The sequence below is a fragment of the Furipterus horrens genome, unplaced genomic scaffold, assembly GCF_987537825.1.
Source record: "Furipterus horrens unplaced genomic scaffold, mFurHor1.1.pri manual_scaffold_2, whole genome shotgun sequence".
In the NCBI taxonomy this organism is placed as follows: Eukaryota; Metazoa; Chordata; class Mammalia; order Chiroptera; family Furipteridae; genus Furipterus; species Furipterus horrens.
The window spans coordinates 63,796,633-63,822,544 of record NW_028327172.1 but is presented as its reverse complement, the minus strand read 5'-3'; the positions used below and the strand labels follow the sequence as shown (position 1 = coordinate 63,822,544).

Here is a 25,912-nt window from a genome sequence, read left to right as displayed (position 1 = left end):
AGAGGCAACCACACAATGATAAAAAAAAAAAAAAAGAGAACATACATTTTTTAACCTTAGTAAACAGTTTCTTCTCTCATTCATTCTTTTAGCATCTCTACAATCCCCTTCCTTCAAGGGTGATCAAAATACTGAAAGATATAGCAAAAAATTACATCAGTGATTTACACATTTAAGCTGTGCACCTTCCTATTCAAAATATCATTTTATACAAATTTTCTTTTCCTAATCTGATCTTTTGAAAATTAAGATCTCACAAAGATAAATATTATCAAGGTGAGCATTATAAACATTATATAAATGAACCCAAATTTTGTGGTTGGAAGGTGCCAATTATTCTTAGTAAAAACAGCAAAAATGTTAATTATAAATTATCATATTGCTTCTGTACTTATCTATTGAAAATGTTTGTAATTTTGTACCTGACTGCTAATTAACAGAAAATCTGGTAGCACACAAATTAAATTAAGGTTTAGCAACCATGCATGCACTTACCCAATATTATTTCTGTAAAATTATGGCAGTATTTTGAAGGCTGTGGGTTGACACTGTCAATGTAAATGTGGTCCATTTTGGTTTTTCAGATAAAAATTATTTTTATAAATTACAAATAGTTGACTGACTTGACAGAAGCTAGAGTCAATACAGAAAATTATTTGTGGACAGGGAAGTTGTAATACAGTGTTGACACTTAATTTTCCATGTAGACCTAAGAAACTCCTCAAATCTTATGTTGCATTTCCTATTCAATTAATTTAACAAATATTTATGGAACATCAAGGATGAAACATTGAACAAGAACCAGGCCCTGCCCTCAAGTCCCTTGTCGTCAGTCTAGTAGTAGAGACAGACAAATGATTGGAACATTCTAATTCAGAGGGATCAGTTCCACAAAGAGGTAAGATCAGGGTGCTCTGGGAATTCACAGAAGGAACACCCTATTGCACTTAGGGGTTTGGTGAAAGCATCTCAGGTGAGGCAATTTAAGCCGGTGATGAAATTTAAAAGAGAGCTATTCTTGGAAGAGAGAAATATTTCTTTGTTTCCTAAATGGCATCATGGTACTGAAGGAGAAGCACATTGTGTTTTAGAAGATGTAGGCTAGAGTTCCAACTGACCAGTGTCTCTAAGCCTCAGTTTCATCATCTCTTAAGTGCAAATAATACCTGCCCTAATTCATAAGATTGTTATGAGGATCAAATGAGATAATACCTATGAAAGTGCATTATAAACATATTATATATTATAATTATAAAAATTATTATTTGCTTAGACATTAACCATCCACTAATTGGGCACCCACCGTGGACAATTTAGGGTATACTGCCTTGCATCAGTCCCTACACATCACAGCCTTCCCTTCTGGTAACACATGCATTACCAGATGAAAAACTGAGACCCAGAATGGCTGAGGGACCCCAAGTTCATCTGGTGGTTAGGGGTAGACAGACACGAACTAGACCACAGCTGTCCTAATTTTCATCACATACCCTATCTCATCTCCTTGCTCATTCTCAGCTGTGATCCTTGGTTTTTCTTTGTTTATAACTTGACCCCTTGTCCAATCACACCTAGCTTTTTCTGAAGGCAAGAGGAACTGCTTTCTTTTCTCCCTTTTCTCCACCACTACAAAATGAGCACAGATTTGGGTATCCAGAAGAATTGGGTAGTGAAAACAGATAAACAGATCATGTCCATGTTGATAATCCATAATGTCATCTTTGATAAGGAGGCCAGAATCATAGATTAATTGAGAACTTGATCAGGAAGCTGAAAAGCAATTGTTTTCCAATTAATTCAATTCACCCATAGTACTAGAATGCTGATTCTCTTCAAGCTGCTGTGCTAGATGCTTACTAAGGCATGAAGTGTGCACTTCAGGGGATTATAATGGTGGGAGTGAGAAAGTGGGCAAGGGGAAGACAGACACATCCTCTGATAAACAGGCTCAGTCTGAATTTTGCCTCTGATGAGGTACAGCTGACTTTCTCCATGGCCACCTTGAAGCCAGGATGCATTTTCCTTCATTTCTCACTTTAAAATCAATATAAGATTTTAGGTAAAATTGAACCCTGAATTTTATTTGAAGTTACAGGACACTGATGTCCCAAGTGACTCAATATGAGAGGTAGTAAAGAGTAGTGATTAAGTGCAGGCAAGATAAAATGGTACTTTTTAAACTTTTTACCAGCCAAAGAATTTTAAATTTCTTACTACACAAACCTGGATTTAGGTATTGTGGATATTGTGAGGAGTAAATTGAGATAAAGTAGTTGTTCTAAACCAAGCATGACTTTGTGCCCCGGGGGACTATTGGCAATGTCTGGTGACAATTTTGGCGTTACAACTGGTCCTGGACAGTGCTGTTGAATGAAGCCTGATGGAGGCTGCTAAACATCCTATAGTGCACAGGACAGCCCAACACAACAAAACTTGTCTGGCACAAAATATCAGTAGAGCCAAAGTTGAGAAACCCTGGTTTCAACACTGTTATGACATATTATAATGTATAAACTGTATGCATAAGATAGAAATAAACTCTAGCCATCAAGTATCACAAATTCCAAAAGGAATCTACGGTCATGAAAATTTTCATTGCAATAATAAAAAAAATTATGGCTAGTTGGTAATAAAGCAACAGAACACATGCTCAGAGGATTTACAATCTTAGAGCTGTAGATTACAATAATAAATAAAGTTGACAAAAGAGAGTATAGTAAGTAACCTCCTAATATATCTGTAAAAGGATTTAAAATATAAGCTACCCCTCTGCCCCCAAGCCTATGAACTTGTTGGAAAAGAAAAGCTGCAGGATATATTGAAACTGGTAACGAAAACAGATAAAGAGATCATATCAATAATCTGTAATCTGATCTTTGATAAAGAAGACAAAACAATGGAATTGATTGATATTATGGATCTGCAGATTAGATATTTAGCTGCACTGTTTATTTTTGTGTGCCCATGAACCAATGCTGTGCTTGTCACATAGTCAGGGCTCAATAAATCTTTGTTGGCAAAATAAATGGGTGCCAGAGGATTGAGCAGAATTTATTTGATCATCGATTTTCATATTCTATGAAATTTCCCCTCCCTTTTACTAAAGAACAGGAACTAATTCATCAAGTTTGAGATTAGGTCACTGGTAAACTTCACCTGGCCCTTTGCAGCTCTCTGTCAGTCCTGTGAACTCCTTGGGGGCAGGGTCATGTATTATTCATCTTTTAAACTTCGGTGTAGCAGAGCACCTGGCACATCCAGGGACTTGATCCATGTTTCTTAAACCTTTGTTCTTTTTTCATTCTACCCAACCGTTTTCACTCCCACCTTCCTCAGCTGATCTCCTCAGTCTCTTATTTTCAGAAGATGCCTTCATCTCCTATTTGCTGGACTGTCAAGGTAATTCAGCACAAGCTGAATGGGCACCTTGATTTTCTAACCTCTTCAACTCTTTACTCTCCCTGACTCTGTTTTTCTCTGTCATCCTATTCCCTAGTTTCAGGGGGAAGAGGTGTCTGTCTTCTTTCTGTCTTTTTGATGCTCACAATTGAACAGCTGCTTCTCTGCCCTGAGATTGTGCTGTAGTGATAGAAGGAAGGGATGCTTGAAACTTTGTTTTATCATCGCATATGTGACCTCATGTGAGTCACTTAATTTTTCTGGGACTCTACTTTCTGTCAAATAACAATGAAAACAGTAATATTAGTGCTAATACTTTAAATGATCAATTGAGATAATGCATATGAAAGTATTTTATAAACTCTGGTCTACTCTTACAATTATTTACAGACACTTTAAAAAGACATGTTTTCAGACTTTTGACTTCCGGCCACGATGGAGGCGTAGACAGACATGCTGCATCTCCCTCCACAACTAAGAAAGAATGCAACTACCTCAAAACTAGAAACAACCAGAAGTTCCAGAAAATCAAAGTGCATGGAAGTCCAACAAACAAAGATATAAAGAAGAAATACTCATCCAGACAGGTAGGAGGGGCGGAGCCAGGGCAGAGAGGACAGGGTGTGGTGGTGGGAGCAGAAGGGACACCTGGGGAGTGTTCCCAGCTCCTCACTGGACCTCACAGCTCATGGTCCCAGCACCAGGGAAAATCAAGCCTCATTGCTTTTGACTGTGCAAACCAGTGGGGGTTGGGATGGAGGCAGAAACTGCCAGTCTCTCAGCAGAGTCCGCTTGTTTAAAGGGCCCCCATGGACCTAGAACATCTGCAGCACAATCCACTCTGGGAACAATAGCCAGGGCAGCAGCAAGAGGGGTGCCAATCCAATGCAGAAGTAGGAGAAGTGCCTGGAAAAGTGGCGAGTGCTGGGCAAGCGGCATTGTTTCTTCTCAGACCCCTCCCCCACATACAGCACCACAACGTGGTGAAACAGGTAGCCTGTTACTGACGAATCCCTAAGGCTCCGCCGCTTACAACATAGTAGGAGCGACAGCTCTCCCTGGGACATGGAAACAAACAAACACAGGAGACTTCAGGCCAAGATGGAGGCCTAGACTGATATACTCCATCTCTCTCCACAACTTAGAAGGAATAAAACTACCACAAAACCAGGAATAAGCAGAAGTTCCAGAAAATAAACGGAAGTCCAACGTATGAAGGTATAAAGAAGTGGTGCTCATCGGACAGGTCTGAGGGGCGAAGCCGGGGAGGAGAGTTCAAGCTGTGGTGTCCATGGTAGTAGCAGCGATGGAGGCAGGACAGTGGTAAGTACAGACGCCCGTATTTAGGGAGAGGTGAGAAGCACCTGGGGAGCACCCCCAGCTGAAGACCAGACCCGTCAGATTGCGATTCCAAAGCCGAGGAAGGCAGACCTCCATTGCCTTGAACTGTGAGGCCCAAAGCGGGTGGGAACAGAAAAGGAGGCTCCCAGTCTCTCAGCAGAGAGTGAATGGCAGGAATCCATCTTGGACCCCCACCCCCACAGAAAATGCCACAGCGTGGTGAGATGGGTCGCCTGGTTGTGACAAGTGCACGGGGTTCCACCCCCTATAGCATAGGAGGTGTGACAGCCCTGCCCAGGAAGCAAAGGTAAACACAAAATGGTCAGGATGGCACAGATCATGATAGATATCCCTGTGACACAGCTGACCAGACAGCAAATATCTAACCTAATGAAGCAGCAGATAGGAAATCTTTCTGAGGCTCAGTTCAGAGCTTTGGGTATAAAAATGCTTACAGACCTAACAGCAGATCTTAAACAAGATGGGGAAGGAATGAAGGCTAGTCCTGCTGAAATGAACAAAAACACATACAAAACTAGTGGTGAGGGCAAGAAAACCAGGGATCAAATCAACAAATCAGAACATAGGGAAGGAACAAACAGTCAACCAGTGCAGAAAGAGAAAACAAAAAGTGAGGAAAATGAGGAGAGGCTCAGAAACCTCTGGGACAGCTATAAGCAAGCCAACATCTGAATTATAAGGTTGCCGGAAGGTGAATAAGAACTAGAAATGGAAAAATTACGTGAAAAAATAATGAAGCAGAACTTCCCAAACTTGGGAAAGGAAGTAGACTTACAGGTCCAGGAAGCACAAAGAGTTCCAATAAAAACTGGACCCAGGGAGAAACACACCAAGACACATTATAATCTAAATGTCAAAAATTAAGGATAAAGAGAGAATCTTAAAAGCAGCAAGAGAGAAGAAGAGAATTATGTACAAAGGGGTCCCAATAAGATTATCAGCTGATTTCTCAAAAGAAACTCTGCAGGCAAGAAGGGACTAGCAAGAAATATTCAAAGTAATGAAAAGCAAAAACCTACAACCACGATTACTCTATCCAGCAAAGCTGTCATTCAGAATAGAAGGGCAGAGAAAGTGCTTCCAGGACAAAGTAAAACTGAAGGAGTTCATCGATCAAAACCACTGTTATGTGAGATGTTAAAGGGACTTGTTTAGGAGAAGGAGGATCAAAACTATGAACATTAAAATGAAAACTGTATCACAACAACCAACAACAGAAACTAGGGAATTGAAACAAAGGCAAACTAAGTAGGCAATGAGAGTGTGAAAAGAATTATAGGTATGCGCAACATTTTGGGGAGAGGTCAGCAGGGAGGTGGAAGGGGGGAAAGGGAGGGAGATGGTATAGGAATTAAGAAGCATAGTAGGAAGTAGTAAATGTCAGTTATTATTATTATTATTGGAGTTTATTTTCACACCTTTAATCATCTCCTCCATATGGGAGAGTCCATAATCTACAAAGCCTTCAACTCTCCTCTGAGCACTAGCTTATTTTTATAAAACTCCACTAGAATAATCATCACCTGCAATTCAACACATCTAACATTCAGTTTTTCTTCATGTGCCCAACAAATCTTGATTTTCCTATTTATGTGAATTATGCTGCTACTTTTGACTCTTTTGCCCCATTATTCTTCCCACCAGATTACTGCCTGAGTCCTGCTGGTACCCGTCCCGTCCCCCCCCCCCCCCCCAGAGTGCCTTTTTCATTGATACTTCATGTCAATTCCCTTGGGGGTTAGCATATCCTTAAGAATGTCTTTCTTTGCATTCTAATGTAAGACACAAATATTTTTAAATAAAGAATCCTACTCTGAGTATAAAACAGAACGTAGAGAAGCCTATCAAACAGCTGGTGGCTGTTTGGCTGACCGGCAGGCAAGAGCTCAGGAGCACAGGAGCAACCGTGAGTGCTTTCCTACTAACTCATATGCATCCAGTCAAAGGGCATAAGTTCATTCAAATCACGTAGTGCTTCTATCGGAGGTTCCACTGCATAATCAGAAGATTTTCTATATAAGTGATAGGATCAACTCAAAACTAGGAGTCAGAAGACCAGGTTTGCAGTAGAGGGTCTGCTCAACAGGGAGACCTGGTCTAGCTTTCTTAGCTCTAAAACAAAGAATTTGGACATGATCAACTTCTATATTTATTTCATTTGTAAAATGCTATTATTCCTCTAAGGTCTATAGCTGATTGTGATATTCTTGATTTTATTCTTACAATGACATTGTGTAAAACTCAGAATAACCTGAGAGATGCAGATATAATTTTGGTATGGCTGTAATGCAGTCATTTACCTCTACTCCTCCCTAAGTGCCTGAAGAAACTTGGGGCAGTCTCAATATTGTCATATATTATAAAGAATAAATATATACAAGTTAAATATGTATGGCTTTCAACTTATTATGCCTGAAGTTTATTTTTCTTTAAACAGAACATTTGAATGTACCAATGTACCTTTATACACTATGGACAATATGTAACAATCTCACAGTGACTTCAAAAGGTACTGCATTCCATCTTGCTTTGGAAACAAACAATGTGGTTATTACATCCACAGTTTGAAATGTCTCATCAACAGATTATTATTGGTGGTGGGGAATTCCGGGCTTGTGGGTGGAAGAGAATAGACTGGGAGCTCTTTCATAATGGCCCCCAGGTTGCCACTGTAGCTGTGACTTGAAAGAATTCTTTGTTCTTTGTTCTTTGTCCAGGCTTAGCAAGCACTTTGGGACTGTTGGTGACAGCTTGTAAGGGATCAGAGTTATACAGTCATGAGATTCTTTCTCTGGACGACATAGTAGAAGGCAGTAGAGCACGGTAGTTAGGAGCACAGGCCCTGCCATAGGACAGTGTAGGTGTGGGTCCCTGCTTTACCCCTCACCAGCAGTGTGTTTTTGAACAAGCCGCTTATCCTTTTTGTGTCTTATAAGAAGAGAATAATAATTGATATATCACAGGGCCATTGTAAGGATTTGATAACAGGTGTTTAGATAGTAAGTACTGAACACACTAAAGTCACTATTAATATCAGACAACACCTCATTTTAAAATGGTGGAAGCGATTCAAGTTCCCATGGGGAGTTAGTAGCAAATCCAGTGCTAGAAGGGGACTGCCCATAATCCCTCACAGACCACTTATTTCTAAGTGTCTTTCATCTATGCTTCTCCTATTCTCAGCCTCAGTATTTACAGTCAACACTTTGTCAAAAGATGTACTATTTAAAACAGTCATCAGTAATTGCTAAATGCTTATAGTTAGATAGAAGCTTTTTTTATTTTTTATTTTTTGCTTTTTAAGAAAACAATTATAATTGCATGGAAAGGCATAATATCTTTAACTTCACTGATGCCTTTGTCTTTACCACAGATATTCATCAAAAGAATAAGCTACATGCTATACCATGGCTAGCATCTCATTTCTTTATCACTGAGTGAGTGCTACATGCACCTGTCTGGGAAATAGGATATAAAATCTGACAACATTAGTCTTTAGATGAAGCTATTATTACTTAGCATGGTGTTCCAGCCTCCTCCTGCTTGGTTTCTTGCCAATCACTCTGGAATCAACACCTATCAATTCTGTTTAGGTTTACTTTCGGTAATAGTCAATAAAAAAGTCAATAATCAATGTCTTCATAAAAAAGAATTAATAAAAATAATAATAAAAATACCTCAAGTTTTCAAGCCTCAGTTCATTGTACATAATTTTTGATTCTCACTCCTAAGTCTTTATTGAATGATCACTGTGTTTGGTGCATTACTTGCCTAGGGTCACCTGATCAGCAAGAAGCAGGGTCAGAACTTAAACCAGCTTAACCTGATACTAAAGCCTGCATTCCTGAGCTCTTGCTCTAATTTACCTTTGAAAAGTAGATGCCCATCCATTTTAAAGATTTAGTTTAAGCTGTTTATAATTTTTTAAAATTTGGAATAATCTAGGTGTTCATAAGTATGAATTGGTTAAATGGGTAATGTTATATCTATTCAATGGAATAATATACAGGGTGGGGCAAAAGTAGGTTTCCAGTTGTTCATATGGAAAAGAATGCAATAATTAATAAATGATAATACAAAATTAACTATTTCACATACTCACAACTGTAAAGCTACTTTTTTTCGCACCCTGTATACATATATAAAATAAAGATGAAAATCAAAATTCTTGGACATGGAAGAATGAGATGTTGCTTGAGTGAAAAAGTTTATAAATTATTTTTCTTCACACTTTTAGGACCACCTCGTTGTCTTAAGCATGTTAGGCTTACCGATCCTTGAAGAGTAGGAGCTCCTTGCCCAGCATTGTCACTGCATCAAAGGATGAGCTGGAGTCACAGAGGTCAGGGATGGACGGATTATGAGGGGGGACATTTGGCACAGTGGGCTTTCCTGGGAATGTTTTCCGAGGTCCTAGGATTCAAAGTGACTTGGTTAAATGGCACCAGGAATCTGGAGTCTGTACCCTTCTGCCCCAGAGACCCCCTTTCACTGTATTTGACAAGGTGACAAATTCAGCTTCACTAGGTACTGAGTTGTGTGATAAATGGGCAAAGAATTTAATCTCTCAAAGCCTCAGTTTTCTCATTAGTAACATGGGAAGGGCAATAACAGTAACTACCTCAGGTTTTTGTGAGAATTCAGTAGTGCTTGAAAGGACTTAGTACCATTCTTGGCACATAGTAAATGTTCAAAGAATGGTAGCTATTATTTTATTATCAGACATAATTTTTTTGATAGCTGCAGGTGTTCCAAATTAGAAATGTATTTTAAAGGTTGCCATTGATTGTTTCTTTGTAATTAAGTACTTTGTTCTCATTAAGAGGAATATTTTCTTAATGTATTTTCATCCGCTTCTAGGTACACAGGAAAGACTGAGAATTCTGTGGCATTGATGTACATTGAAGGGGTTTGATATTTAAAGGTATCATCTGTGATATGAATATCTCACAGGCCAAGAAACTTTTGAATAGAGGATGACTTCCCCAAACTTTTGAACCCTTGTGGATAGAAGTGAAGCACTATGAGATAAAGGATATGGAAACTAAAAGATGTCAATACATTGTGTCACTGTGTAGAGAAGGGCTATCCAACAGTCATACTATCTGAATTGGTCTTTGTGTGAATAAGAAATCAATTTTATTGTTCATTATGCTAAGCCACCAAGATTCTGGAGGTGTTTATTTCAACAGCCAAGGCTTATTATTCTCACTAATTCACCTTCCCTGCATCCCCTGCCTTATATGTAAGTGAATAAATTGGTGGGGGAGGGCCAGGGAGGCATCCTTTGGTGGATCTTCTTGTAAAGCAAGGAGGTGCTTCTTGGGAGAACTGCTGGTGAGCTGTTATCTTCCATTCTCTATTCCTGAGGAACTGTCTGCCAGCTACAGGAGAATGAGCTGATGTTGCCTGAGCCATTGCCTCTGGGGACAAGGAAAGACTGGAAACCCAGCTCCCAAGGCTTAAAAGAAAATAAGTTTCAAGATATTTCTGCCTTTTATCCAGTAAAGGAAAAGGTTCAAGGTCTAACAGTGTTAAGGAAGTTGGATATAGAGTCTCTAGTAATCCTTTATTATGTTTGAAAGAATGTTAACACGAGATCATTTTGGGTATCTTGGAATACTTACTGTCATTGAGCCTTAGCTTTCTCAGCTATCAAATGAGGAAAACACTTCACACCCCAAAGGCTGGTCATAAGGATGGTGTAGGATGACTCATGACATATTTTTGTAAACTCCAGATAGCCTATGCAACTGAGTGATGTAGTTATTATCATCATAATTACAGTTTTTAGAAAGATAAAGCCACTTATCTGAAAATGGGTAAGCACCAAATTTATGAATGATAATATATCCATCTCCTCCCAAAGTCTAAACCCTGATCTACACTCAAAAAAATAAATGATTATATTTTCTACAGTCATTGTGGGAGCAATATATTCCAGAGAAAAGATGTAAAATTTAATTGCACATCTTCGAAGAAAGCAATATTCCTATTTGGCAAAGAAGCTCTTCACAAGGGGACATTAGTTGGGGCTGTGGTCTCTAACTTAATCTTTACCTCTGCAGGTAACTCCTGGCTATGTATACTTTCTCTAAGTTGGTGAGTACATGCTTGTTACTTTTAGGGTTAGTTGTCAAAGAATGTAGTGATTGTACCATACAATGCCTGGATCCCTTTCACATCATCCTTGGGGAGGTGAAATCCATAGGGATGCTGGTACTTATAAGTTGGGTACATCAGCGCTGAAGGGTCTGTGGAATGGGCCAGGCCCAGTGCATGGCCAAATTCATGAGCAGCAACAGTGAATAAATTAAAACCTAGACAATATGAGAGAGGAAAAGACAGCATCAACACAGGGTTTTATTTTTAATATCTTCTGTCTTTACAGGAGACTTTACACCCAATTCAAGTTAACTTATTTTCTTTTCATAATTGTATTATTCAAAGGTTGGTAGGTTATTCTGGCACTTAGTTTTGCTTACTTTAGTTCTTTCCCCCTTGGCTAGGAGAGGCTTGGGTATGGAGGAAGAGGGAAATGTAAATCAATCCATTTTGTTCATTGTCAGTAATGCAAGGCAGTTGATAAAAGGGGTCTAATCAGAGCTAATAGTGGCAAAATGAAAATAGTGGCAATAATATAGAGATATAGGCCACAAATGCTTTACGAGTTCTCTGCTATTATGGCCTACTTCTCTTTATCCACACGTTTCACACTGCAGCTTTCCAGGTGACATGCACGCTGTTCTGGAACTTTTATACCCATTCCCAACACTCCTCAGGAGAGCACTGATTCCCTCAGGTCATTTCCAAATGCAGCCTATTTCCAAGTACAAGTAAGAAACAATAAATACTATGGAGGTGAAGCAACAGAGCTGCATGTGGAGGTGGGGCCTGCTGCTTCCTGAGATTTAGCTGTGAACCAGAGATCAGACACATCTACAGCATGACAGATGGGGGGTCTTTCCCTTACGATGTTCCCTTTTGGATTTTTGGCTTACTTGTTTTTCCTAGCCAGCCTCCCTAGTTAAAGGGTGGCTTGGGACGTTGAACCTCAAGGTTTCATGATGGAGGCCCAGAAGAAGGTACAATATTTTCCAGGTTATGGTGAATTGTGCATATATACCATTCATTCCCATAGTCCACTTCTCAGCATTGTCGAAATGTGTATCTCCTCCCAGGCCTTCTCCAGGTGCAAATGCATGGGCTAGAGTCCCTCGAGGCCCATCAAATGGGTAGGAATCCCCATGATCTAAACAAGTGGGGAGAGATACCAACAGCATTTAGTACTTCTAGTTATCTGAGGGGTACATAGCATTACAGGGAATGGACAACTTTTTGAATAGCACTGATACTTCTCATACAAATAGATTTTCAATATTCATTTAAAAAATTAGTTTAATGTCAATTGGAAAATTAGAAGGCTATTTTATATTTCAAAGATAGTAAGCATTAAGAATAAAAAAAATTCTGTTACTGTTTTTATTTTGATATATGTTCGTTGGAGTGTGACCTACTGTGAATCATGCCCATGTCACAGTTTATGAATGGAGAAAGCACAGATGGTCATTTGACAGCCATCTCTTCCACTGATAGGAATTCGAATACATTGATAGAGTGCAGCTTTCAACATATGATTTAGCTAAGACAGTCACAGCAGACTGAACATGTATGTGCTTTCTGTTTGTACAGGCCAATACAATACAATTTAAGAAAGTGTCAAAAATTTCTCTGTATTTTAGGGGACAAGGCACAACATAAAAAATGTTAACTCCGTGGCCCCTAAAGCTTCCCTGGATCACAATGTCCTGCCTCTTTACTAGGGGTGGCCATGGTCCTCTGAGAGGAACAGGTACCACTGTAGGCCATCTCTAAAGGGTTTATACTCAGAATTTGCTTGATCTTCTCTCTCTTAGCTTCTAAGCATGGTTTTCCCCAGTGACATCAGATGAAAATTAACATCAAGACTTGAAATAAGAACACTTAGAAATGTTATCCCTGGAGGGTAAGAGGCAGTGGCACTCACTTAGTTGACCTATTAGAAGCTAAGAAGAGAAAGGAATTTCATGGCCTTTCTTCTCTCTACTATCTAGACAAGATTTCGCTGAACAAAGCTTAGAGTGCTCTACCAATCTCTGTGAAAGTTATGCCTCTACTTCTTACCAGGGTGAGTGGGGGATGGAGAAGTGGGTAAGTTGGAGGCAGGCCCAGTGATTTCCAACATAGTCTGCAAGTGGGGGCAAGACAGCAATGCTCCTCCCCTACCCACTGTTGCAGGGGTAAAGCTGTCAGGGCCAAGGTAAAATTTGTTGCCTTTAGTGAGAATTCAAGGTGGGAGATTCTTGGCTAATATGGAAGGGGATATAAAGCAATGAACATCATTATGGGAATGGCATGAGGTCATACAGTCCCCCAACCAATGGGAAAGCTAAATCAGACAGACTATGTCATTAATGGGGCAAAACCACAATGAAAACTGATGACTTAGTCCATTCCATAGCTCAGCCTAATGATGACAAAAAATACTGAGAACTCCTCTGGTTCTGTTTTCTGGCCAGATGAAGATCGTGACTTTGCCATGATCTTGGCCTCTGACTATCACACTACTCTGTGGAGAAGGATGGTGCTGATCACTTGACTTAAGTATTGTAGAAGGAATAGTATTGGAACATTTCTCCTCTGGGTTAGTAGACAAAGTCCAAGAAGCACCACAGTACCTCCTGTTTCAAAAGATATCATAATATCTGCTTCTCCTGAATTTATTCTCACAAAGTTCAGAGGAATAGCGCTACTCCAGGCCTGCAAGGCCATCTCTACTGCCTTGTCTACATCAGCAGAAGTCATGGAGGATGTGTATTTGGATATTCTGTGAAAACAGAAGGAACATGTTATTCTTTTAGTAAGTGCTAAGTGAAGAAGCCAAGAATTATATTACTTGTATTAAGATTTAAATATTAAACATAAATCTACAATTTAGATTTTTTCCTTCAAAACAACAATTCTTACTTTGCTTTTACATTTGTTTAATTACTAAAACATGTCAAACAAGAAAAATAAAATGAAGAAATTAAAGAGTTAAAATAATCTGATGCTGAAAACGTTTGTCTTTCATGGTTACAATATTATAATTAATTTTGAAAAATAATACCATGTAACTTTACCAGTACCAAGAAGTCCATTTCCCCTTTAGTGGTTTTAATTGAGAAGAGATTTCTTTTTCCCCATAAGGGACTGAAATTTTTCAATTGTAAAAGATAAAAATGTGGAGTTTGGAGGTTTTGCAAACTCATATTCAAAGGCCATCAGGATTTCCCCAGGGCCATGGGGGAATATTTACTTTCTTAAATAATGCACTTTAAAAGAGGAAGTGCTCGCTGGAACTGAAAAAGGCTTGTCTTTCATCAAGCCCTGGCGTGACAGTGACATCTACAGGCAGAAAACAATAGAGCTTTTTTGGGGGGACAAATAGTGGTAGAGAGAGCAGGTGGTTCTCCAGCACATGCTACTCTGGCGCCTTGTGGGGTTGGGGTGGGGGGTTCACACAGCATGCAAAGACAGAGCTGGAGAGGGGACCTTCTACCTGGGACCTGGGCTGGGATGGAATCACGGCTAAAGCAGGAGAAGCTAGGTCTATGAGAGCCAACCTGGAGAGCAGGACTGAGGAGCTTCCTTTCTCTCTTTCTCCAGCTCCTAATCCAGTATGTTGCACATACCAGGTATTTAGCAAATATACTTGATGAGTGGATTAATTAATGAATAAAAGCTAGTGGTTTTAGGGCCTCCTCGGTGGTTCTCAAATTTTAGGACCCATGGTAACTACCCAGGGAGATTTTTAAATGCTCAGGTGTGATTCAGAAACCTGCATTTTTACAAGTATTGTAGGTTATTTGGATGCAGGTGATACGATTTCAATCAGAAACCAACAGAGGTAATCCTGTGAACCCCCCAAAAGGGACCATGTCTCATAGAGAGGATAGTAATTAGCTCAACTCAGCCCTGGAGAGGGAAGAAACTAGATCTTCAACCCCAGGGGTTGGGGCCAAAAACTACAAATTGAAGGGGAGGACCAGAAGGACCCTTAAAGGGACCATTTGGTGCTTTCAAAATATGCCAAGCCCACTGCTTAAGAAGAATCTGCGATTTATCACAATTCTGTGCAGTTAGCACCTTGAATTTCCCACACATTATTGACAAGGCAGCCATATCTTTGAGCTGACTGTGTGTTGGGGTGGAGAAGGCAGGGACAGAGAAAGGTAGAGCACCAGAAGAGAATGTAGAGAAAAGAAAATAGAGAGGAGCACCAAGCTATAGAGATTAGTAAAGCAATAGTGATAATAGCTAATACTCTTTGATCACATACTGAGGGCTAGACATTGTTCTAAGCACTCTTTAATGTGATATCCCCTCTAATTCTCACAACACTGTAAGAGTTAATAATAGTAATCTACATTTTATGACTTTTCAGGATTTGAGCCCAATTCTATCTGACTTCAAAGCTTATGCACATAAGCACTGATTTATTTTGTCTTTTTAAATTCTCTAAGAAATTATTCTGGAATTGAGCAGCTATATAGAGTACTAAGCCTCTCATGAGGGGCCAGAGCATGAGTGGATGCGCAGTGTGGGTGTTGAGGGGGTTTGAGGCTGCCCAACTTATCACAAGAATATTACACTTGCCCAAGTCCCAAATTATCCTGATCTATGCCTTTTGTTTTTGCTGTACATATTTATAGACTAAAATTCAGTGATGCAGTTTAAGAAAATGTTGAACAAGATTCCATGGCTTTAAATAATTTTTTTCTGTCTTACCCTTCATTATCTCATAATCACTGTGCCATAAGGATTCTTCTTCCGTAAGGGGAACAAATGCTTCGATTTTTATGTGCTTCTTAAACTGAAGCCGACTAATAACTATGTTCAGAGCCCCACCTTATGGGCTCATAAGCTAATAGCAGCTAACGAGTGGCCTAGTATGGCCCTAATTTGATCCCAGGGACCAACGGGTGTACTGGTGCAGTTTAACAACTGGCTCTGTGATGAGAATTCTTGATTTGTAAAGTTTGCAGATTTTTATACTGTAAACATTCTCATTGTGGCTAATTTCAAGCTGCCAACTTGTCACCACGGAACACAAAGTTGGGAAGAATTGAGCAAGGGCACATCATTTTCATGATACAGATAAAATATAAGTAAATGACTTTAGGAACATAGATAAATGTAGTACAATAATTAAAAAGCAATGTTTTCATTAGCTTTGCTTTTCATATAATTTACTTCATTGTAAGGTTATATAAATTTAACTTTTAATAATAGCTTTGTTTACCAACCAGCTCACAAAATTCTTGAAAACTTAACAACTGGCTGCAAAACTGCAGAAAATTTACGGATTGGCTCTTGGGAGCTGTTAGTAGCCAGCTCCAGCACAGCACTGCTGGGACTGTTTAACAGTCCATTCTTTCTCCATGCCCAGATATCTACCAGATGTGCTTGTCCAAACAGTGAAATACGATCCTGACCCTAGTCTGGCTCTCCATTACCCTGGGATCAAGTTCAAACTGCTTTGCCTCATGTTCTAGCTGCCCTCGGGGCTCCCCTACATCTTCAAGTCCAGCCACTGCCCTCCCTGAGCCCTCTACTCCGGCAGTGCCCAAGGCCCTACGCCCACAAACCAGGCATTCCACTCCCCCGGGCTGTTTGCTTGCTCTGCTTTTCTGCCTGGAAGGAAAATCCCCATGTTTGCAAAGCCTGGGGCAAAAAATAGAAATGGGGCTGCCCTTCTTTTTCCAAAGCTGCCTCTGTGTGGCATGCGAGAGATCCACAGGTCAAAGGGCGCTCAACCTGCTTCCAACCCCACCCTCAGGTGGAGGGATGAGCACCATGGATGGTCCAACTCCGGCAGACCTGCAAAGGAGGCCTGTGCTGGCCCCAGCAGTGGGAGCAGGCTGCTGGGAAGGAACTCTTGTGTGATGACCTGTAGCACAGAGAGGATGAGGTTACTACTGGGCGTGTCCCCTCAGACTGCACAGAATCCTTGCTCCAGGCAGGAGGGAGCCAGGGGATGACCAAGGAGTGTGGAGGTGGAGGGGAGCATATAGTGTAAGAATGGTGAGCCTGGGGCTAAGGGCCGACAGATAAAGGACAAATTGCCTCCAAAATTGAATGCCTGCAGTAGGTATTTAATAAGTCATCAACAAATGACTCTTCAAATCCATGAAAACAATTAATTTATTGATAAGTGAATTTTTTCATACCCTTCTGAGTGAACAGGTTGTTTTAACAATGCTGCTTGATACTGCCAGGTTATTAACCCTAGACTAGATTATCTTTCTTTAAAGATAAATGTGTTGTCTCTAACTGGCAAAATTGTAATACCTGAAATGGCCAGCCATTACATAATCCTGAGATCATATTTTCTAATGAATTCTCTATGGTCATTTTGTAAAGATTGGACCTAAACGTTCTTATTCTTTCTTATGGTTGTGACAAGTCATGATATTTATACAGATCAGAAGGAAGATTTTTTAAAAGAAAACAAGGAAAGAGAGAGGGTGTTTCTCTATGATTTTGGAAAGATTCAGATCTCATTACCTGTATGTCAAAGTATTTTTTTTCCATTTGGGTTCACCTGGGAAGAGTCGATAGTTTGCCACATCAGGGACTCCACAGCGAGGCCTCTTGATCACATCCATTGTGGAACGGTCTAACTTCCCGGTGACTTGGAGGCCAAAGAATGCTTGTAGCTCCTTAATCTTCTTTATTATGGAGTTGCTTCCTCGTGCAGCCATCTCACCAATCTGGTGCCCTCCTTTCCTTGTGTAATACTTGTCAAGATATGCCTGAAATGGAGAGGCAAGCTGACACATCTACAGCACAGTCTCTGGGAAGCAGTCATGCTCAAGCAATATCTTCTGGATATATGAAAAATACTGTGTAGAGTATATTTCTATTTTTGATAAAATTTAGATATATTTGCATGGCTAAAGCTTAGAAAGATATACAGTATGCCAAATTATTAACGATGATTATCTTTTGGTAGTGATAAATTTAGTTAATTTACTTTTTGCTCACCTGCATTTTATAATTTTCCTAAAATGAATAGGATTGGAAGAGAGAAAGATAATGAAAGGAAAATAAACATTTTTTCCCGTGAATTATTTATTTGTTTTTGACATCTGTCCCCATTTTGCAAAACAGATTATCCCATTTCTCTGATAACAGTTATTAGTATTGTACTATCCTTATACCGCCTTAGGGACTCCGGCTCCAGATTTTCTGTCAGGGTTTACTCCCTTAGCCTTTCCCCTGAAGAGGTATGCCGCAAGGCAGCGGAGGTTTTTTGGAGTCAGAGTTTTCCTTCTCTGATGTGCCCTGACTGGAAGATCGAACCAGCGACACTTAGCTCACAGGCCGACGCTCAATCCACTGAGCCAAACCAGCCAGGGTCTATCCAACTATGACATTATAAATTAAGATAGTTTGCCAAGAATAAGGACTTCTTTGACCTGGTGCATGTGTCCAAAACTGAGTTAAGAAGCTCTCTTCCATGTTCCCTAAGTAGCCCCATCCTTATTGACTGACAGGCCTAAGCTCAAAAGAGCAACTTTCTGAAAGAAAATTTCGGAAAAACAATAGGAATGTTCAAAGGCAAAAAGAGAAACTGAGCTAAAAGACTTTCATATACTTGGACAGTCTAAGCAGTGTGTACCAGACATTTACCAAAAAAGAATGTTTACAAACTGAGTTTCTGTAACCAGAATATGCCTACGGAAATTTTCTCATAGTCACAGCATTCCTCACGGAAGTTTGCAGTATGATATATACACTTATTAAAATAGTCACGAAAACTGTTTACTGAATCATCTCACATTTAAGTGCAAACTTAAACTACCTCTATTTTACTCACCCACGTAAGTAAAATAAAAGGCCGTACAAGTGTCTTTGAACCAGTATAGAATCTCAGATCTTCAAGTAAAAGCCTTTGGCTTTGGAGAAAACAATTACAGAATACAGCACTAATAGAGCCAGCAGAGAGAAGGTGGTCTAGCAAAAGTGTATAAGAGCGGACAAAACAAGTCAGATTCAAGTTCAAGACCATCACTAAGCTTCTTTAGAAAATGATGTAGTGAGACTCGGTGGCCTAAGGCGGTTTGACGTTGTAGTCAACACCGGCAACTCCTGCGGCGCACCTGAAGCCAAGCTGTATTGACTCCGTCTTTCCCTTGGACCCTTCAGCTGCGAAGAGAGGGGGGGTCTGCTGCATGGGCAACAGCAGACCCTCCATATCACCCTGCCCAGGCTCTGTAGCTTCAGCTTCACTGGAGAGGACACTCCAGCGTCATCGCAAGATGTCGATTCAACATGGGAGGAGACAGATACCGTGTCACTCCCGAGTCGGACTGCACAGCCATTCTCGGCGGTGCAGATAGACTCTTAAGAAGCTACACCATCGTCTCTCGAGACGGACGGCTGCTGACGACTATCCTTATACATCAGTGTTTTTAACCTTCAGGGGCTTTATATTCCAGCTTCTTATGCAAAGGCAGAGGATCAATCTGTTTCCCTACTGAGGCTTTTAATCATTTTGGGTGTGTTCAGTATGTGGGGTTGAACTTGTTTCTATGCGGCAGGTTTCCTGGGACAGGCTTTTTGTCCTTTGAGACAAGTAAAATTCACCATGCGTTATAAAGTTTTCATTTGCACATAAAGGCTTAAACCTTTCATATATCATTCAAAACACTTGTTCATGACTGCTGAGGTGAAGTGTGAGTGAGCCAGAGTCATGCAAATGCAGGATCAGAACCTGCTGTTGACCCAGGAATTTCACTCGCCCAACTTATTTCAGAAAAATAAAGAGTGGATAAAGGTTTATATACATTTTTATTATATATAAAATGTTATATTTATATATATTTTTATTGTATATGAATAGTATTTATATAATATATTGACTAAATATTCTACATAAATTATGTATACTTTTATTTATATGTTATATATACGTATTTATATATGTAAACAATAAAACATTGGCAGCAATTTCAATGTCTAACAATAGGAGATTTGTTAGATATAGTATTATGTATTTATGTGAAGTAATACTTCTTAGTCATAAGACTTGGGTTCTGGGGATCCAGGCCTGGTTTTAGCAAGCCCCCATAGAAACTGCTGGTGTCAGGGACTGCCTACCCCCAAATAAGTCTTCTGCATCTGGCACCAGTGACTGCCTCTGTCCTTCAAAGGTATCCTTGTCTGCATTCAGGAATTTAGCAACTTCTCTGGTCTTAGAATCAACTCCCACTCCCCCATCTGAGCCATCTACAGAAAGTCCCTTCAACTTCCCCTGCCCCTAGCTGCCCTAAACTCAGGCGATTATCAGGAGATGTCAACTGTCCAGCTGCCAACCTGCTGGTTGTACAAGGGGGCAACTTAGCCTATCCTGTACTGCTTACATATTCCAAGTCTCAGAACTCCTTAAAAACTCGGTCTGTCCTGACACTAGCTGCTGGTGTCTGCCCTGACCCCAGCCTGCTGTGTTGCATACTCAGTAAACCATCTTGTTCAACATTTGGCTGCTGGCCTTCTCTACCTCCCCCGAACCCTAAAACCTAACAATACTAGACCTAAGGCAATGCTGTTTTCTTTGTAGAATGAGTTTGGAAGTGTTCTTTCCACTTTGATGTTTTGAAATAGTTTAAGAAGGATAGGTATTAATTCTTTTAAAAAATATTTCATAGATTCTCCTTTGAAACCATCTGGTTCTGGACTTTTATTTGTTGGGAGTTTGATTACTGCTTCAATTTCATTGCTAGTAATTGGTCTGTTTAGATATTCTGTGTCTTCCTGGTTCAGTCTTGGAAGGTTATATGCTTCTGGAAATTTATCTTTTTTTTTTTTAGATTGTCAAATTTGTTGGCATCTAATTGGAGAATTCTTTAATGATTTCTTGTATTTCTGTGATGTTAGTTGTTATTTCTCTTTCATTTATGATTTTATTTATTTGGGTTTTTTTTCCTTTTTTCCTAGATGAGTTTGGCTAAGGGTTTGTCAATTTTGTTTGTATTTTCAAAGAAACAGCTCTTGGTTTCATTGATCTTTCCTATTTTTTTTTTCTAAATTTCTACATCCTCTCTGACCTTAATTATTAGCTTCTTTCTGTTTACCTTGAATTTTGTTTATTCTTCTTTTTCTAATTCCTTTAAGTATAAAGTTAGATTGTTTATTTGGGATTTTTCTTGGTTCTTGAGGTAGGCCTGTATGGCCATGTACTGTTTTCCTTTGAAGAATTATCAGATATTCTGAGAACCTAAATCATTTGGGAACTTCCTTGTGAAAGTTGTTGACAAGGTCTTGGAATACTTTGCAGGACCAAAATGCTCAATTAGGCAAATAGATATGCATTTAGAGTTGTGTTTATGTTAATTCTAACACTGCATGCTGTTGGCTCAACACCTGCTTGTGACACTGGGTCAAAGATTTCAGGACTCATCGGAATTTCCCATTTGCCCCACTCTCTTCCCACCCCTCATTGTAATAATCACAGGGTTTTAAGGTTCAGGTGATCCTCTCTCAACTCCTTTTTTCAGTGTTGATAGATAAAAATAATAGAGTCCTAGAGGACCTGTCCCAGCAAACCTGGGGCTCAGATCTCCTCCTAACCCCTCCTTCACTGCACCTTCCTGAGAATGAAGAGCTTAGAAGTAAGCTTCAACACCAGGTGAAGCTCAAGATATGGTTTCTTCAACATTTCTTTCTATTTTGGCTAAGTCACAGAAAGGGAGTTGTGAGAACTTTTAATGCTATGTGATAAGTCATAAGTTCTAAGACGTTTGGGGAAATTCCTTTAAATTCTTTTGATTTCAGCTTTCTCATCTATAAAATAAGGTTGCTATCTGTCCTACTGACCATAGCAGTGTGAAGATCCACTAAGATCTTCACTATGAAAAATGTTTTTGAATGTATCAAAAGACTTTGAAATGTATACTCTTTTACTTATTATTTCCACTTCTGTAAACCAATCCTGGAAAAAACATTCTTTTAGATTAGACTGATGTACAAAAATGTTCATAGAAACATTATTCATGTGGAAATAATTTATGTGTCCAACAAAAGAAATCATTAAATCAAAACTCACTTACAGATCTGAGCTCAGAATTGAAAAAAAAAAAAAAAGCTCACTTACATTCTGGAATATTTGTAACTCTTCAAAATGGTGTTTATAAAAGTAGTATAAAAATTAAAACTTTCTTTAGGCATAATATTCACTGAGAACGTAGGAACCAAATATAATAATAATTTCAAAAATATCTTCATGCACAGGAAGTAAAATTGTAGTAAAGATTGCTGAATTTGCCCTGACCAGTGTGGTTCAGTTGGCTGGGTGTCATTCTGCAAAACGAAAGGCTGCTGGCTCCATTCCCCCATCAGGGCACATACCTGGGTATGGGTTCGGTCCCCAGTCAGTATGCATACAAGAGGCAACCGATTGATGTTTCTTTCTTACATCGATGTTTCTCTCCCTTTTTTTTCTCCCTCCCTTCCTCTCTCTCTCTATAAATAAGTAAAATCTTTTTAAAAGCTCTGAATGTAACAATTTGTATTTGAAAGGTTTTTATTTTTATTTTCTTTAATTATGAGCTCATAATAATGTGATAATAAACATTTATATTCTTTTTTTTTTTTATTTTTAATCCTCGCCTGAGGATATGTTTATTGATTTGAGAGAGAGAGAGAGAGAGAGGAAAGGACGGGGGAGAGAGAGAGAGAGAGAGGGAGAAACACCTATCAGTTGCTTTCTGTACATGCCCTGATGGGGACTGAACCTAGGTAAGTGTCCTGACTGGCAATCAAACATGCAACCTTTTGGTGTATAGGATGATGCTCCAACCAACTGAGACACTTGACCAGGACTATTTATATTATTTTTAAGGACAATTCAATAATCTGCCTTAAATGATGTATTGATATCACTAATTTTTAAAAAACAACATAAAAAAGTAGACTAAAACCCTGAGTTAAGACTAAGCATCTTACCATCCATCATTTTGGAAGCCTTCATGTTCATCAGAAAAATTTCAAGGGTCTAAGTGGACATTAAATAGATCAACTAAAAACCTGTTTATCTTTTCAAGTGTAGAGTATTGTGTTTGTGAGTTTGAGAAGTGCATGGTGTTTGGAGATGTTGCCTGTCTTATTTCTAAGCACAAGAAACCATTTTACTCTCTTAGTGAGTGATCTAGAAAAAAAAAGAGCAGTGTGCAAGCAAGCTGCTTATCCTGAATCGAGCTCCCAGGCCCCAGATGATCCACTGGTCTTGCCTGTCGCTGGGACTCATCCAATACCCTCCCCCGCTTCCTGTGGTCTCTCAGCAATTGCTACACTAACCTGAGGCCCCTTCACTCCCTCCCAACCCCTCTTCCCTGCCTCCAATCTGCTTCACTTGCTGTTTCCTCTGCCTTGACTGTTCTATCTCCAGATGTTCATGTGACTGGCTGCTTCATACATGAAACAGGTTCGTCTCAAATGTCACTTCCTCAGAGAAGCCTTCCTGGACTACCCAGGTAAAAATGCCTCACACTGTCCCAATCACTCTCTATCAACCTGATTAATTACTTTTTTCAGTATCACTTATTACTTTCTGAAGTAATCTTAAACATTTGTCGAGTGGCTACTTGTTTACCTCCTCCCACCCCCTCTGTCACCCCCAGGTAAGCACCATAAGCACAGGGACATTACTTATTTTGGTCATTGACTTTTATCCAGAACTTAGAACCAAACCTGGCACATAGCACATAGTAAGCAGTCAATAAATAATTGTGGAATGAATGAACTTAGACTGCCTATTTTCATGTTGTTGTTCTTGTTGTATTTTAAGGCTGCTGAAGTTGTTACATGCTTCAATAAAGTACAAGGTGAGACATTAATTTTTTTTAGTCACTGGGACCCACATTAGAGGTTTGCCCAGATCATTCTAGTCTACTGAAGAGTGATACCTGTTTTTACCCAGAGCTGATGATTGGGGATGTTACAGGTAGGAAGGTGCTATTTGCCAGGTGTCAAGGTACTGACAAGTTTTCTAGGTCCTTGGTCAAAGGTCTTTCTGAGGGTATGTCATAAGGAAAACTGACAAGAGTAAACTTATTTTTGAGAAAAAGAAGTAGGGATCGCTAAAGATCCCCAACATTCCAAGGCTGCCTAATTCTTTCCAAATGCTTCTAGCAAGGATAGCTTTTCTAGCCTTCCTGTGTAGGTGGCTCAAGGTTCAACTAATTTTTTCTGGAAAGGGCTGAAAAGTTATAGTTTTGGTTTTGCCATACTCTGTTTTAGTACAAAAGCAGTAATAGATTATATGTAAGTGAACAGGCATGGCTGGTATTACCGGTGACCATAGTTTATCTGAACCTGTACTAGAACCATGCTTTTCTTCCACCTCAGATCAGTTCTGGCCACAGCATGAGTCTCCTTTTGAGTTCACAGTCTCTAGTTTCTGAATGAGAGTCATGAGGCTGGGTGAGGGAGAACTACATTTGGGGAAAAGGGACCCAAAGCTAAGTGGCACCAGTGAAATGCAATTTAAAATAGACCCTGGTATTTGAGATATGCTATTTTGAATTTAATTCATTTAAAAGTGGGCTCAAGTTGAAGAAGGCTTAATTCAACAGGCCTGTACTTGGCATTCACTGTACTGTTTATGGGCAGGGCTGATTGTTATTCAAAATGTTTAATAACTGGTGTGGCAAGGAGAGTGACCAGTTAGAATGGATGAGTGGTGTAAATCAGCTTTTGCAGCGCAACCATGGAAGCAGCACACAGGTGTAGTGTGGCAGGTAGGAAAGCACCCCCAAGGCAGGGCTGGTAATCACAGATGTGCTATTGCTTTGACAGACTCTTAAACTAGAGGCCCTGGTACAAAAACATTTCATCCACATGCCTTTCACTAATGTTGGAAGTTCCATCATTGGAGACTTTGATTCTTTAGGTTAAAGACTGCCACCTTCCTAATGAATGCAAATAATGCTTAGAAGCAGATATACGTCCGTTGAATCACTTTGAGTCACACTAGTGTTTGCAAAAATTCTAATTGAATTATTTGTATTAGATCCCCTCAAATAGTCAGCTGGGAAAGGTTTTTAAGAAAGAAATACAGAAAGTGTAAGTAAATGAGGTATTTGAGGTATATGACCCTAAATGAAAAGTAGATAGACACCCAGGAAAACTTGGTTCATTTAGATTTTGGCCAAGTTTTCCTGGCGTACAAGAGCACTGCTAGGAAGCTTAGCACTATCTGCAAATCTTACACCTCAATTTTTTTTTTCTGCCTTTATTTTCTTCTTATATTATTCCTCAAATACTTATTTTGTCTTTTTGTATTGCACATATGTTTTTGCAAGCCACTTCAAGTCCAATACTTAGGCAAGATACCTAGGCAAACGATTACTGCATTCTTTTATTTGTTTAGTCATTCAACACATACACCTAATGCGCACCAGACATGAGTCTTAGTTGCACAGGAGGTAGTATCTATTAGATTTCAATGGACTTACAAGATTATTTTAAAACAAAAGATTTTTTCCCTTATTTTCTCATTATACCCTTTCAGTGTTCTGGGAAAGGAGAAGGAAGAGGGAATTCTGCAAAGATTCACAAACCTGTGCGAGTAGGTAGTTGTTCCTTGAGGTCCTGGGGGTGGCTGCAAATAGGGAGGGGGCTGCAGTGGACAAGTTCAAAGCCATGATGAGGAGGAGAGCGAGGCCAGATGCAGGGAGCACCTTCATCTCCTCAACGTAGCTTGCTAATTATATCAGCCTCTGGACGGCAGACAGTGCACATTTGCACTTCGACCTTGAGCTGCTTTTATAGAGTCAAACAGGTCTGGACCCTCAGAGCAGGGATGATTCATGTCTCAAAAGGTAATTATACAGCTCATTTCTCTCCTTGATGATGGGGTAACACAACAGTCCACAGGAGTCAGGGAAAGCTTCATTCTTTTATCAAGTCATAAAAGGAGATAAACACTCATTTTAATGAATTTTGTTAGCTACTTACACAAATTGGAGTAAACTTGATTAATTAAAATCCATCTAAACTGAATCATTTGATTAGTCTCAGTGTGGGGGCTTTTTTCTATTCTAATTATGGAAAAGGTAAATGGTTA

The 25,912-nt window shown here is 39.6% G+C and overlaps 1 protein-coding gene across 1 annotated transcript in view; it reads right to left on the bottom strand.

Annotated features, from left to right (window-relative positions):
• The window catches only part of MMP20 (matrix metallopeptidase 20), a 47,695-nt gene extending 22,163 nt beyond the window's left edge, over nucleotides 1–25,532 (bottom strand). Inside the window, exons 1-6 of the mRNA XM_090267824.1 lie at nucleotides 25,407–25,532; nucleotides 17,350–17,597; nucleotides 13,479–13,627; nucleotides 11,888–12,013; nucleotides 10,920–11,081; nucleotides 9,033–9,174 (exon numbers count right to left, since the gene is read on the bottom strand). Of these exons, the coding sequence (XP_090123950.1) occupies nucleotides 9,033–9,174; nucleotides 10,920–11,081; nucleotides 11,888–12,013; nucleotides 13,479–13,627; nucleotides 17,350–17,597; nucleotides 25,407–25,532 (953 nt within the window). The remainder of the gene's footprint in view (nucleotides 1–9,032; nucleotides 9,175–10,919; nucleotides 11,082–11,887; nucleotides 12,014–13,478; nucleotides 13,628–17,349; nucleotides 17,598–25,406) is intronic.
• Nucleotides 25,533–25,912: the final 380 nt, after the last annotated feature.